This window comes from Acinonyx jubatus, chromosome E3 (assembly GCF_027475565.1).
Source record: "Acinonyx jubatus isolate Ajub_Pintada_27869175 chromosome E3, VMU_Ajub_asm_v1.0, whole genome shotgun sequence".
NCBI classification, from domain to species: Eukaryota; Metazoa; Chordata; class Mammalia; order Carnivora; family Felidae; genus Acinonyx; species Acinonyx jubatus.
In genome coordinates, this window is record NC_069398.1 from 8,631,606 (window position 1) to 8,645,659 (window position 14,054).

General features: G+C 50.5%; 1 protein-coding gene across 3 annotated transcripts in view; it reads right to left on the reverse strand.

Moving 5' to 3' along the window:
- ABCC6 (ATP binding cassette subfamily C member 6) overlaps positions 1-14,054 on the reverse strand; it is a 53,000-nt gene that overhangs the window by 7,497 nt on the left and 31,449 nt on the right. For all 3 annotated transcript variants that reach the window (XM_053213332.1, XM_027043172.2, XM_053213333.1), the window contains exons 18-25: positions 11,808-11,975; positions 11,205-11,379; positions 9,793-9,868; positions 8,222-8,351; positions 5,998-6,205; positions 4,747-5,057; positions 2,526-2,725; positions 333-459 (exon numbers count right to left, since the gene is read on the reverse strand). In XM_053213332.1, coding sequence (XP_053069307.1) covers positions 333-459; positions 2,526-2,725; positions 4,747-5,057; positions 5,998-6,205; positions 8,222-8,351; positions 9,793-9,868; positions 11,205-11,379; positions 11,808-11,975 — 1,395 coding nt within the window. The remainder of the gene's footprint in view (positions 1-332; positions 460-2,525; positions 2,726-4,746; positions 5,058-5,997; positions 6,206-8,221; positions 8,352-9,792; positions 9,869-11,204; positions 11,380-11,807; positions 11,976-14,054) is intronic.

Below are 14,054 nucleotides of genomic sequence, written 5' to 3' on the forward strand. Positions count from 1 at the left end.
TAGAAGAATGCCACTTGCATATATATTTTTTCCTTCATAGATATCATGACCTGACATGACATATTATTATTAATAGTTACCAAAATTTAGCACTACCCTGGAAATGGACTCTATATACCTTATCTCAACTAGGCTCTACAAAGTCTGAAGTGAAGAGATTACTGCCCCATTTTCCAGATGAGCACACTGAGGCTCTGCGAGGGAAGACTCTTGCCCAAGGTCCAGGAAGGTCACCCCAGCTAAGCCTCTATATTTTCCTCACTGGTTGCTGGTTTGCACTGGGGTCCTTGAAGGTCTGACTGGCAGGGGTCTGTCTTGGGAGGCAGGTGTACCTGGAGGGCAGCAGAAACAGAGAAGCCCACGAGGCCGGCACTAAGGTGGGCCTTGCTCAGCACAGCACACATGGCGGCTGCCAACACCAGCACGTTCCCCAGGAGCTCCAGGTTGGTAGCCAGCCACCTGCAAGGAGAGGCAGGTAAGAGCAGGGCGGGGGGAGGGCCTTGTCTGCAGGACTTGTTTCTCTGGGCACAAGGACTGGTCATCGTACCAAGCTGAGTCCCACAGGGGTCCCAGCAATGGTCTCCTCCACACCCCAGGCCCCACCCAAGCTCAGTGGGTGGGGGAAGTTGACGCTTTTGTCTTACCTGTACCCAGCTCAGAGCCTGGCACACAGTAGGTGCTCAAGTAAAGTTTCGCCATGGTGCCGATTTTCCGTCCCTGGGCTATGCCCGGCTGTATCCCTTGGGGTCCCCCTGCCTGGACCTGACCTCCATCTTCATACGGCCAATATCATCTTCATGCACAGGTTGGGTTGAACGTCACCTCCTCCAAAAGCCTTCCTGGCCTGTTCCTCCCTTTCTAACACATCGCTCATAACTCCCTTCATAACACTTACCACTCTTAATAATTAAACGATTTAATCAGTCCTTGACCATCAGTCTCCATCAGTAGATTGTGAGCTCCGTGAGGGCGGCAGCTCTGTCTCATTCATGACAGTCCCCAGTACTTAGCCCAGGACCTAGCACGTAGTAGGTGCTCAATGAATAATAAACTGAGTGGATAAATAGGCACCTCCTTCTCTTGCATTCCTACTCCAACATTCATTCATTCATTCATTCCATTCATTCAACAAACATATTGACCACCTACTGTGTGTCATGTCTGCTGCAGGTTCTGGGGACACAGTGATCCAATTTAAGAATCTGTCTTCAGGGATCTCTGGGCTTCACTACATGGAGAATCTAGTCCTTCTAACAACCCCACAAAGCGGGGTATTGTTGTCCCCATTTGACAGATGAGGACGCTGGGTCTCAGAAGAGTTAGGTACTTGCCAGAGTCCACACACATGAAAGTCTTAGAAGCCACATCACCCTGATGCATACCAGGAAGCATGAACCTTTTCCACTAGGTTATGGTGGTTTTCAATAAACCAACCAGCAAATGAATACGTAAGTTGCTTCCTAGACAGCTGATCTTGGGAGAGTCCCTTTGTTCTTGAAAGCCCAGTTTACCCATCTGTGGAATGAAGTAAAATCTGGCTCCTTACAGATGAGAGGATTAAATGAGATCTGCCATACAGACCATGGAAATCACCGGGCCTTCACATCGCCGGTGCTTTCTAAATGTTCATTAGGTCTTTCCTCCTTGGGCTAGGACCCCAGGAAGAGGCAGGGCAGGTTGCCCAGAAGGCTTATGGGATTGAGATGCTGCCCACAGCCACATGGCCTGATAGCCTCAGCTGGCCAGGGACCTGGGGCATAAAGGAGAAAGGAATTCACATTTATTGAGTACCTACTGTGTGCTTGGCCCTCTCCACACTGTGGCACCAGATTACCTGGATTCAGATCCTTACTCCACCACATTCACTGTGCGGCCCCGGGCAAGTTCCTAAATCTCTCTGTGCCTAAGATTCATCATCCATAAAACAGTCTCGGCCTCATGACTTGTTTTTAGGACTAAAAGAACAAATCCATGTAGAGCGCTCAGTACTGGGCTGAGCATATAGTAAGCATGTTACAAGCATTAGCTCTGAGTGTATTTATTTAATCCTCATAGCCACCCCATAAGTGACATCCCCCTTGACAAACGAGGCTCAGAGAGGTATGTAACCTGCCCAAGATCACCCAGCTGGTAAGTCGCAGAGCCGGGATTTGAGCCCCTGTCTGTGCTCAAAGCCTGAGTATTCTTACTTAGTAATGAAAAGAGGCTGAGGATGCTTACGTAGCTGCTCTATCACCAAGGCAACAGAGGCTGGTCCAGCGGCCTGGCAACAGAGGCTTCTTCCCTTCTGCTGACATCTGTACTTCCTGTCCACCTGCTGCTGAGGACTCCTCAGGCCAGACTCCATCTGCTCACGGTATGAGCCAAGTGCACCCGTGGGGTATAGCTTCAGCTTTATCCCTGACTTGCTGTGTGACTTTGGGCAGGCCGCTTGATCTCTCTGGCCACATAGTGTGACCCTACGTCTCACTCTCTGGGAACACAGATGTCTTGCAGGGTCTTGCCTGCCCCCATGCTTTTCCTACCTGTCAGCCACCAGCCGCGGGAAACTGACTCTCTGGCTTTCATCCACGTGCATGTCATTCTGAGCCACAAAGGGGCACTGGGCCTGGAAGGCTCTGACCACTGTGATGCCCTGGAACGTGTCGGCCACATGGGAACACACGAACGAGTGCCTGGCTGACTCGAGGCGTCTGAGCTGGCATAAGCTGGCCACGTACAGGCTCTGAAGTGGGACAGGTGGGGAGGGGAGAAGTCACAGACACAGAGAAGTAGTTTGAGACGCACAGGGAGCCTCAAGTACAGGGTTTCAGACCAGGCTCTGTTACCAGCTTGCTGTGGGACCTTGGGCTAGTTGATTCCCCTCTCTGGGCTCTATTTTCCCTGCAGAATCAGAGTTACATGGTTCTTTTTAAGAAGAACCCAGAGGGCCGCCTGGGTGGCTCCATCAGTTAAGCATCTGGTTTCGGCTCAGGTCATGATCTAGTGGTTCACGAGTTCAAGCCCCGCATCAGGCTCTGTGCTGACAGCTCAGAGCCTGGAGCCTGCTTCTGATTCTGTGTCTCCCTATCTCTCTCTCTGCCCCTCCCCTGTTCATACTGCCTCTCTCTCCTTCAAAAAAAAAAAAAAACATGAAAAAAATTAAAAAAGAAGAACCCAGGAAGCTGCAAAACCCTCCAGTGTCCCATCCCAGAACTACTAAACCAGAATCTCTGGTGGTACCACCTTGGCCTTGGTAGTTTTCAAAAACCTTCTGGGCGATTCTAACATACAGCCAGGACTGAGAAACCACTCATCTAGTGTGAATGTCTCATTCCTAGCCCTAAAGCCAATTGCTTCACTTAGAGCCAGTCATTGTGGGAACAAAACCATAAAGGACAAGGAAGGCAGTCGGCCAAGTGGAATCCGCTCACTTAACTGGAGGTTACCTGCCCGGTGCTGGGAACATAACAATGCCCAAATGATCCGTGGGGTTATTTGCTCTGACGCCACAAGCTGTGTGCCAGCCAGAAGGATATGCATCTGCTGAACAGCCAGCCAGGCTGTGTGCCAGCCTCTTTACAAACAGTATTTATTAATGTGAGGTGGGCACTGGTGTCCTTCACAGTTTACAGGTGAGAAAACCTGAGGCCCAGAGGGATCAAGTGGCTGGTCCAAGCCTCTCCAGCAAGCAAGTGGCAGGGCCCGGATTCAAATCCACCTCCGTCCGACCCTTAAGCTGTCCCTCCCCAGGTCAAGAAGACATCGAGAAGACAGTGGTGGCTGTGGCTTTTGTGTGACTACCGTGTTTTTTTCTCTTCTATTTCTGATTACCTGGGGTGGAGGTGGAGGGTAGAGTGGGACCCGATCACGGAGGACGTAGCCTCACGCAGCCTAGCCAGTCAGAGTGTGCTAACCCTCTGGTCACTGTGATTCACTCAGGGATGAACACGGGCCCCCAAACAGGCCAGTCAAATCTTCCCTGGGACTGACCTATGAATGCGGAGCTGGAGTAAAAGTTACTTTGGGTTGGACTTGCTGAGGTGGGATGCTGTGAGTACAGGGTTGTCAGGGGCCATCAGACCCATCAGACCCTAGAAAGACAGTGCGTCCAAAATCAGGCCACGCAGAGCTAAAGCCAGTGGTTTTTAAACATTAGTATGCATCAGAATTATCTGGAGGGTTTGCTGAAACCCACATTTCTGGGCTCCATTTCTACCGTGACTTGAGAGTCAGTAGTTCTTGGGTGGGGCCTGAGAACGTGCATTTCTCACTAGCTCCCAGGTGGTCCTGACGCTGCTGGTCTGAGATGGCACTTTGAGACCCCCTGAGCAAAGATATGGAGAGAGTGACCGCATCCTGGTGATAACCGGCTCCTTGCACTTTAGGGACGTAAGACGTTAATTTCTGTCGTTTCGTTTAAGCTAATTTCAGTTGGTCTCCAGCTCTGGCAACTGAAAGAGTCAAGCCTAATACAACACTTGGAGACCTTGCAATGCCTCCTTGGTTTCTAGATAATTGGAGAACGGGAAGCTGATTTCAGCAGCAGCAGGATAAAATGTAAGACATTAAGAACTTAGACACAGACATTCGGGAGACAGTGGTGAGTGTAGGTGTTAGAAGTAAACTGTGGTGTCTCTGCCTCTGGGAATTCTTCTAGGGGTTCTTCCACTGTGCAGAGCCTCTTATGCTGAATCCTGTCCAGAGACAAGAGACTGGCTGAGGTGACCCGAGCTGGCCCCAGGGGCCTCCCCAATCTCTCCGTACCTGAAACCCAGCATAGAGGACCAGCAACGGCAGGAAGGCGACAATAGCCAGAGGGGTGGTCACCATCACCACCAGGCTGACCTGCAGCAGTCCAAAGGCATAAATCAGCAAGAACCGGAGTTTGTCTGGGATGTCCACATCTACTGTGTCTGTTTCCTTAGAGAAGCGATTCAGCAAGTTCCCGATGGGCGTCCGCTCAAAGAAGCCGATGGGACACTGTGCCACATCCCACAGAAGCCTCTGGAAAAGCAGTCTGGATGCCCGGATTCCTGCCAGGAGCACCATGGCCATGGACGCAAACAGCCCAATGGCTGGGGAGAGAGCGGGTGTCAGAGCGTGAGAGCCGAGACCGCCCTCCCCCAACTACCCCATGATGGCCATCTTATGCTTTGGCCATCCTGAGTATCCCCTGATGGAACCACCCTGCAGTGGGTTGAACAGTGTGCCTTCCCACCCTGCAAACTCGTGTCCATCAGGAATCTCAGAATGTGACCTTATTTGGAAACACGTTCTTTGTGGCCGTTTTCAGTGAAAGATCCTAAGGTGGTAACACCCTGGATTTAGGATGCCTTCTAAATCCAATAGCTCCCGTCCTTACAAGAAGAGAAGACATCCGGAGACAGAGACGAAGGTGATATGAAGGCAGAGGCACAGAATGGGGGCATATGCAAGCCAAGGATTGGAGACCCCCAACAGAAGCTAGGAGACAGGCATGGGACTGTCGCTCCCTCAAAGCCTCCAGGAGGAACCACTTCTGCCGACAGCTTGTCTTTGGGCTGCTGGCTTCAGGACGCTGAGAGATGAAGTGTCTGTTGTTCTAAGCTACCAAGTTTGTGGTAATTTCTGTCAGCCCTAGGAAACTAATATACCCCCTTTCTCTCAATGCCCATCTATGTGCCTGGAATGGGGCTGACTTCACTCTGTTTCTGAGGTGGGGCAAACTGTCTCTGGCCCATCCAAACCACTGCAGTTGGTCTGTCCCCACCCAAGTCCTCAGCTACCCCAACATCTGGGGGCCAAGGTTCTGTACTTGCTGAGGAGTCTGGCACAGACTCTGAAGATCCCAGGAAAGGAGGGATGTGTCCTGCCCCCCCACTCCTTCCAGCCTTATCTAAAGGATGCAGGTCTGCGCTTGGGTCCAGGATGTTTGCACAGATGTCCAGAAAGGACAGGGATGAGCAGGCCAGGGAGCCCTGAGCACCTCAGATGGGGCCGGGAGGGTGGAGGGTGAGGAAGGCGGGCGAGGGGTACCTTGGAGGCAGCCCAGGAGCCCGAAGATCCAGCCACGCAGAGCCGCCTGGGTCTGTCGCCCATCCACAGTGGGGTCGTCGGCCCACAGGCTCAGCCAGTAGCCACGGCAGAAGGAGGCCACTTGCTGGCAGAGGAAGAGGAACAGTGCATAGAGGCACAGTGGGGCACCCACAGCCCGTAGGTAGGTCAGGTGCATGGTGGCCCTCACCTGTAGCACAGGTAGGGGGGATGGGGACAGAGAGAGGCCCCGGAGGGAAAGGAAAGAAGAAAAGACCAGGTGAGGTTCTCAATAGGGCAGATGGAATCACGGTGCAGACCTTACCTGTGCTCTCTCGGTTCCTACCACCTGGAGCACCAGCTCTCCTACGGGCCCCACCTAGCCTCAAGACCCCCTTCCTCTGCAGAACCCTCCAAAGGCCAGTGGGAGCTTTAAAGCTGTGGCACTTTCTGGCTTTGGAGTGATTTACTGAACACATACTATAGGACAGGCATGTGTCTCTACCCCCCATCATAACTCCCACCTGACAGATAAGGAAAGAAAGGCACAAAGAGGTTAAGACACCTGCTAAGGTCCAGCTGCCACAAATCTGAAGTTCTTCACCTGGCTGCAGCCAGAGTGAACTTCTGGAAACATCATCCTGACCCTATCTTGCTGTTGCTGGCCTGCTCATGGCTTTCTCTTGCTCTCAGAAGAAATTCTCACCTTCTAGTCTGTCTCTCTGACCTTACCTCCTACTCACTATCTGCTGGTCTCATGGGATTTCTTTCTTTTCTCTGGTGCCCCAAACTCCTTCCCACCTCAGAGCCTTTGCACCTGCTGTTCCCTCTGCCTGGAATGCTCTCCCTCCTCCTCTGTCAGCTGCTGGTTCCTTACTTTAGGGCTCAGCTCGAGCATCACCCGTTAGGGCATCTTAATCCAAGCAGGCTCGTGACCCTCAGTTGGTTGGTCTCCATCTCATTTCCCTTCTTTATTTTTTTTATCATTATCTGATATTACCTGGCTCATTAGCCTAATTATTTGCTGACTGTCTCCCCCCACTAGTGTGCAACATCCACCAAAGTAGAGACATTGCTTGCATGTAGTGGGGGTTCTGTAAATGTTTTTTGGGTGGATGACTAGGTGGATGGTTGGGTGGGATGATGGGTAGTTGAGTGAATGAAAGGGTAGATGGGTGGATGGATAAATAAATGAGTGAGTCTATAGAAGAGCAGATGAACAGATGAGTGGATGGATGGATTCTGGATGGTTAAGTGGGTGGATGGATGGATAGATGGATAAGTGGGTGGATGAATGTACAGATGGAAGGTGGGTAGATGGATGGGTGGGTGGATGGGTGGATAGATGGAAGATGGGTAGATTGATGGGTGGAAAAGTGGATGGGTGGAATGGATGGATGGATGGAAGATGGGTAGATGGATGGATGGGTGGATAAGTAGGTGGATGGATGAACAGATGGAAGGTGGGTGGATGGGTGGATAGATGGAAGGTGGGTAGATGGATGGGTGGAAAAGTGGGTGGATGGATGGGTGGATGGAAGGTGGGTAGATGGATGGATAGATGGATAAGTGGGTGGATGAGTAGATAGATGGAAGGTGGGTAGATGGATGGGTGGGTGGATAAGTGGATGGATGAATGGATGGATGGAAGATGGGTAGATGGATGGATGGTAGGTGGATGGATGAATGGCTGGATGAGTGAATGGGTGAGAAGGTAGGTGAGATGGATAGATGAGTGAGTAGATGGGTAGGTGGCTGGATGGGTGAGTAGGATGGATGGGGCGGGTGGTGAATGAATGGAAAAGTAGGCAGACAGAGGAATGAAAAAGTAGGTAGGTGAAAGGAGGGGTGGACAAAGCATCATAGAAGAAATGAAATAGTACAAACTTTAGATTCTGACTGACCTAGGTTTAAGTCCCAGGTTGCTTGCTCTGAGCAACCTTGATTTAAGTCCCTTGCTAGCTCTGAGAACGCAGACAAACTCTTTAAGACCTCAGTTTCTTCATTTCTAAAATGGAGCTGTCACCATCTAATTTTGGGGTGGTTGTGAGCCTTAAGAAACATGAAGTGTCCGGAGTCCAATGTGGCACACAGTAGGTGTCCAGTAAAGTGAGTCTCTCCCCCTCCGCCTCCCTGCCCAGCACTGTATCTGATGGGAGGTCTTGAGCCCCGGGGAGTGCGTAGCTGTAGCAGTGGACGTAGAGGCGAGGGAGCAGCTGGTGGTTACCCTGCCATACTGGATGCCATCCTCTCCTGTTGACCATCCTGCCCACTCTGGATCATCCAGGGGAGCCCCTGGCTGGGCCTCTGAAGCGGCTCTGTCCTTCTCAGAGACCAACAACTTCATGGACCTGTCACTGAGAGGAAATGAAGACAAGTCAGCGTCTCTGTCCAGGGGGTGTGTGCGCACCCAACCCTCATGGCCACTGGGAGCCAGTGACCTCTGACATACACTCTTCACTCATTCATTCCTTCGCTCACTCATACAACCAGCATATGGAGCACCACGGGGCATCGCGCTCCGTCCTCCCTCCACGGTGCCCAGCTAAATGCCATCTCCTTCCCAAGAGGCGAGCAAGCCTGTTCTCCCGATGCTGTTTCATTGAATGAACTTATTTACTCAACTTTGGGACCTGTTTTTCAGAGTTTTCCTTTTGGCCTAAGCATTGCTACGGTCATTTTGCCCCTGCTGTTTACCCGCAGATCTGTTAGTCCACCTTGGAAGAAGGTCAGTTTTGTGCAATTCAAATGTTGAGGACTTCTTGTATCTGCCTTTCGTCTGCGGATGAGGGGGCTGCCTTAAACTTAAATGTGAATTGCCATCTGGTGACTGTGAAACCGTGGGCAGCTGACGTATCCTGTCTGTGCCTCAGTTTCCTCAGCTGTAAAATGGGGTTAGTCTATGTCGGTCTGTCTAGCTACCAGTCAATCATCCACTCATCCATCATTCATCAATCTGTCATCTATCTCTCTCTCTCTCTCTCTCTGCCTACCTGCCTACCTGCCTATATCATCTATCTGATCTTGGGATTATTGTGCACAGTGAGGACAAGTGGGATTGCCCAGTGTAAGACCCAGGAGTGCTCGGGGTGGCTACCTGGCATGGAGAGGAGCTGTGCTCAGCCTCTACATTCCCCAGGGACCAAGGACCCTCGCAGTACCCCAGGAGTCCCCCAACAACTGTCACCTAAGCTCGCACTGTGTCCACTGCCCAGTGGTCTGCTGTTGACAAGGTCACTTTCCATAAAAAGGGTGAGTACCAGGTGGCAAGTTTCCAGGGCTGCAGACAGCCCCACAATGAGTCCAGCTATGGCCTGTCTAGAAAGGGCTGGGGACGAGGGGACAGCAGGCCTCCTGGTGAACCCCCACGCGTGTGTCCTGGCCTGTAACAAGTGATCCCACGCGTGTAGACTCAAGCCCTTTGTGTAGCAAGCCTGAAAAAGCATGACGAACGACAGGGCTGGGCACATCATTAACAGCTATGGCGAGGATCTGTCTCTGGCACCAGCCCTGCCCCTCTCTGGCAATGAGACAACCTAACAAACTTTAGGGCATTCATCATATTTGAGGACAAACTGGTCCTGCTATGAACTGGCCACATGAGGACTTAACCACTTTGGCCCAGTGAAGATCAAACAGCTTTCGGCTGGTCTGGCCCCCAGAGCAGGCACTCAGCAGCTGTGAGGTCCAGAATGGTTCTGGCCGCCCTGACCTGCCCGCGCTGCGGGTGCTGACCCAGCAATGCTTTTACAGCCTCAGCCTGCGCCCTCCCCACGCTCAGCACCGTGGCGGACTCACCTCTCGGGTCCACCCTCGGGCCTCCCACTTCCAGCAGGGTCTCTGCGGTCCTTGGCATCAGTCGTGAGTTCTGTTTCTGCAAGGTCAAAGGAGTCTTGTCGTGTGATGGGGGGCCAGTAATCGGGGTCCAAACGCGGGCATTGACACCCACTGGCTGTATGGCCTTAACTTGTCTGAGCATCTGTTTCCCATGATCTGGTTCCTGCAACCTCTCTCAATCCTCCCTGGGTTCTTCTGGGACCATTACTCATTGAATCACTCATTCGTGCGCTCATTCACTTAGCAAATATAATTGCGCACCTGCTATGAACTTGGGGCTGGAAAACAGTAGCAAACACTGCACAGGGCAAACCTCTCCGGTGTCCCCCGACAGCCTTGCATGAGCAGTTTCTTGTACCTGGAATGTTCTTTTCTAGGCAACTTGCACCCAACCTCAGGGGTCACCTTCCTCAGGAAGGACCCTGCCTCTGACCATCCTCCAGGTTGGGCAGGCCCCATCTTCGAGATCCAGGATGATGATACTGCGAGTTGACGCTTAGGACTTTTACCAGGGTGAGCCCCTGTTCTGTGCAACAGATGTTTTCAGAAAAGGCAGAGCCTTTTCTGGGGGCACCTGACTGTGGGTCCTTGCTTTTCCATGGTGGTGGGGGTTGGGGGAGAGCTGGGGGCAGGGGAGCAGCCTACAGCCTACTGATGAAAAAGCACATGCTCTGGAGTCAAGTTGCTTGGGTTCAAATCCCAGCACTGCCACCTATAAGCCATGTAAACTTGGGCTAGTTCCTTCACTTCTGGGCCTCAGTTTTCTCACCTGTTAAATGGACATAATTACAGCACTGACCTCACAGAGGCACCGCGATGATTAAATGAGCTAATGTATGTGAGGTGCCACAGGGGTCCTTATCACCCACTACGGGTGAGCTTGGATCGGTGACGTCACTTCCAACGCGTTATCGTTTTTCACGAAGGCATGGTATTTTCTGGTTATTAGAAGCCCTAGCTGGCGTGTTGTGGGCCTTCTGGCCTCTAGCCACCAAATGACCATTTGCTCAGCCTCTGCAGCAGTTAGGACTTGAACACTCCAGATTTGAACACACCCAAGTTCTAATGTTGTGACCTCAGAAAAAGTACTTGCCTTTGCCCCAGTTTGTTCATTAGTAAGATGGCAACCAAAAGGGCACATGCCTCATAAGACAGATCCAATGAACTTAGCACTCTCCTTGGCTCACAGAAGGTATCGCTCACTCTAACTGGGGGTTGGGTGGCCTCTTCAGAGAGCTGTCTGCTTCCAGGCCTGGGCTCCCAGGAAGGGTGTGGCCAGAGCCTTCCAGGCATGCTTGTGGGATCCTTGGAGCCTTCTCCTCAAGGAGGGGCAGGATCCCGGCAACAGAGAACCAGCAAAGCCCAGCCCGTACCTCCATCTCCTCTATCTCCGGGCCTTCTGGCTGCATCCAGAAGGCCCACCAGGGCCCCCTTCCTGCGTAGAAGCTCCTGGTAGGAACCCATCTCTGCAATGGCTCCGTCTTCCAGCACCACGATCCAATCAGCCTGGGGCAGGACGTGGAGTGCGTGGGTCACGAGAATCCGTGTCTGGGAAAAGAAGGGGTAGAGGTTACACTGGTGTGTTTGACCAGTCATCCAGAGTTGGGGGCTCAGGGGCAGGCAGCGTCCTGGGGCCATGTGTGGGAGGAGCTCCCCTTCTTGTCCTCCCGCCCTCTCTCTCTATGTTCCGGTGGAGAAATAGAGGGGCTCCTTCAACCTGTGTCTTGAAACAAGACACAGGGTTTCCCTGAACCTGGCCGGTGACCTGAGGTACGGCTGGAGTAGTTTAACCGCGGACCCATGAGCAAGAAATAACTGCTGTCGCAAGCCACAGGGATTGGGGGGTGTTTGTTAGGCAGCATTGTCAGAGCAAAAGCTGACCACTATAAAGACGAAAACTGCACTTGAGGAGAGGGTTGGGTTAGGACTTCCCCTGCCTTTGCCCTGTGAACTTTGACACGTTTTCCCAAACGTACTGTTCCCTGGAGCAGCCCGTCGGGCCCAATGACCTGGTTGAAGACCTGCTGGCCGACGTGGGCATCCAGGGCCGCCAGGGGGTCATCCAGCAGGTACACAGCGGCCTTCCTGTACACGGCCCGGGCCAGGCTCAGTCGCTGCTTCTGGCCCCCGGAGAGATTCATGCCCTGTGGCCACAGGAGAGGAACAGGGGCCTGGGTGGACGTCATGCTCATCAGAGTGAGGGCCAGCTCCCAGGCTCGAACACTTGCTCTCGAACCAGTGTCCCCACCAGCCTCCACCCAGCATAGCCTGTCCCCTTCCAGCCAAGCTGCCTGGGGGAAGCGACCTTCTCTCCTCCGGCTCACTTCTCCTTGAGGCTGGCTTCTCTTCTCGCTTCTCCACCGTATGATACTGCCTTCCTCAGGACACCAGTCATTTCTCTGCTTGCCCAACCTTATTTTCTTTTTCTTTCTTTCTTTTCTTTTCTCTTTCTTTCTTTCTTCCTTCCTTCCTTTCTCTTTCTTTTTTTCTTCCTTCCTTCCTTTCTATTTCTTTTTCTTTTTTTCTTCCTTTCTCTTTCTTTCTTTCTTTTTCTTTTCTTTTCTCTCTCTCTTTCTTTCTTTCTCTCTCTCTTTCTTTCTTTCTTTATTCCTTTCTTTTTCTTTCTTTCTTTTTTTTTCTTTCTTTCTTCCTTTCTCTTTCTTTTTTCTTCCTTCCTTTCTTTCTATTTCTTTTTCTTTTTTTCTTCCTTTCTCTTTCTTTCTTTCTTTCTCTCTCTCTTTCTTTCTCTCTCTCTCTCTTTCTTTCTCTTTCTTTCTTCCTTTCTCTTTCTTTCTTTCTTTCTATTTCTCTTTTTCTTTTTTCTTCCTTTCTCTTTCTTTTTCTTTTCTTTCTTTCTTTCTTTCTCTCTCTCTTTCTTTCTTTCTCTCTCTCTCTTTCTTTCTTTCTTCCTTTCTGTTTCTTTCTTTCTTTCTTTTTCTTTCTTTTTTTCTTTCTTTCTTTCTTCCTTTCTCTTTCTTTTTTTCTTCCTTCCTTTCTTTCTTTCTATTTCTTTTTCTTTTTTTCTTCCTTTCTCTTTCTTTTCTTTCCTTTCTTTCTTTCTCTCTCTCTCTTTCTTTCTTTCTCTCTCTCTTTCTTTTTCTTTCTTTCTTCCTTTCTCTTTCTTTCTTTCTATTTCTTTTTCTTTTTTTCTTCCTTTCTCTTTCTTTTTCTTTTCTTTCTTTCTCTCTCTCTTTCTTTCTTTCTCTCTCTTTCTTTCTTTCTTTCTTCCTTTCTTTCTTTCTTTCTTTTTCTTTTTTTTTCTTTCTTTCTTCCTTTCTTCCTTTCTTTCTTTTTTTCTTCCTTCCTTTCTTTCTTTCTTTCTATTTCTTTTTCTTTTTTCTTCCTTTCTCTTTCTTTCTTTTCTTTTCTTTCTTTCTTTCTTTCTCTCTCTTTCTTTCTCTCTCTCTCTTTCTTTCTCTTTCTTTCTTCCTTTCTCTTTCTTTCTTTCTTTCTTTCTATTTCTCTTTCTTTCCTTCCTTCCTCTCTCTCTCTCTCCTTTTCTTTTCTTTTTCTCTTCCTTTCTCCCACTCCACTCCACTCCACTCATATGTTCCACATGGCTACTACACCCAGTGTCCTAGGCTCTGGGGATACCATAATGAACAAAACCCAGTCCCTGCTCTCTTGGATCTTGCACTCTAATGAGGGTAGGGTGGGAGACATGTAATTAATAAACAAGTCAAATCTATCACCTATCAGAAGATGTTATGTGCTATGAAGAATTAAGCAGAATTAACGTGTATGTTGTACCAGCATGAACAGGGTTGCTGTGCTGGAGGTGGCAGTCAGGTAAAGCCTCTCCACTAAGGGGACGTTTGGGTGGAGACCCAATGGGAGCGAGGGATGAACCATGTGGATCCCCGGCAGATAGAAGAGCACCTCAGGGTGGGAGCATACTTTGGGTGTGTAATAAACATACAGAGATCCATGTGGCTGGAGTGAAACAGGAAAGGGGGAGCATGATAGGATGGGGCTGGAGAGATGAGTGGGGCCAAACCTTGAGAAGACTTGTTGCGGACTATCAGAACTTTGGCTTTGACTCTGAGAGAGACGGGAAGACCTTGGAAGATTCCCAAGCAGAGAAAGGATGAGGTCTGACTTAGGCATGAACAGAATCCCTTTGGCTGCCGCACTGGGCTTAAGCTATCAGGCGTGATGACAGAAGAAAGCAGGGCAGCCACGTAGGGGGGAATTGATGATGGATGATGCCAGGACACTCTGGG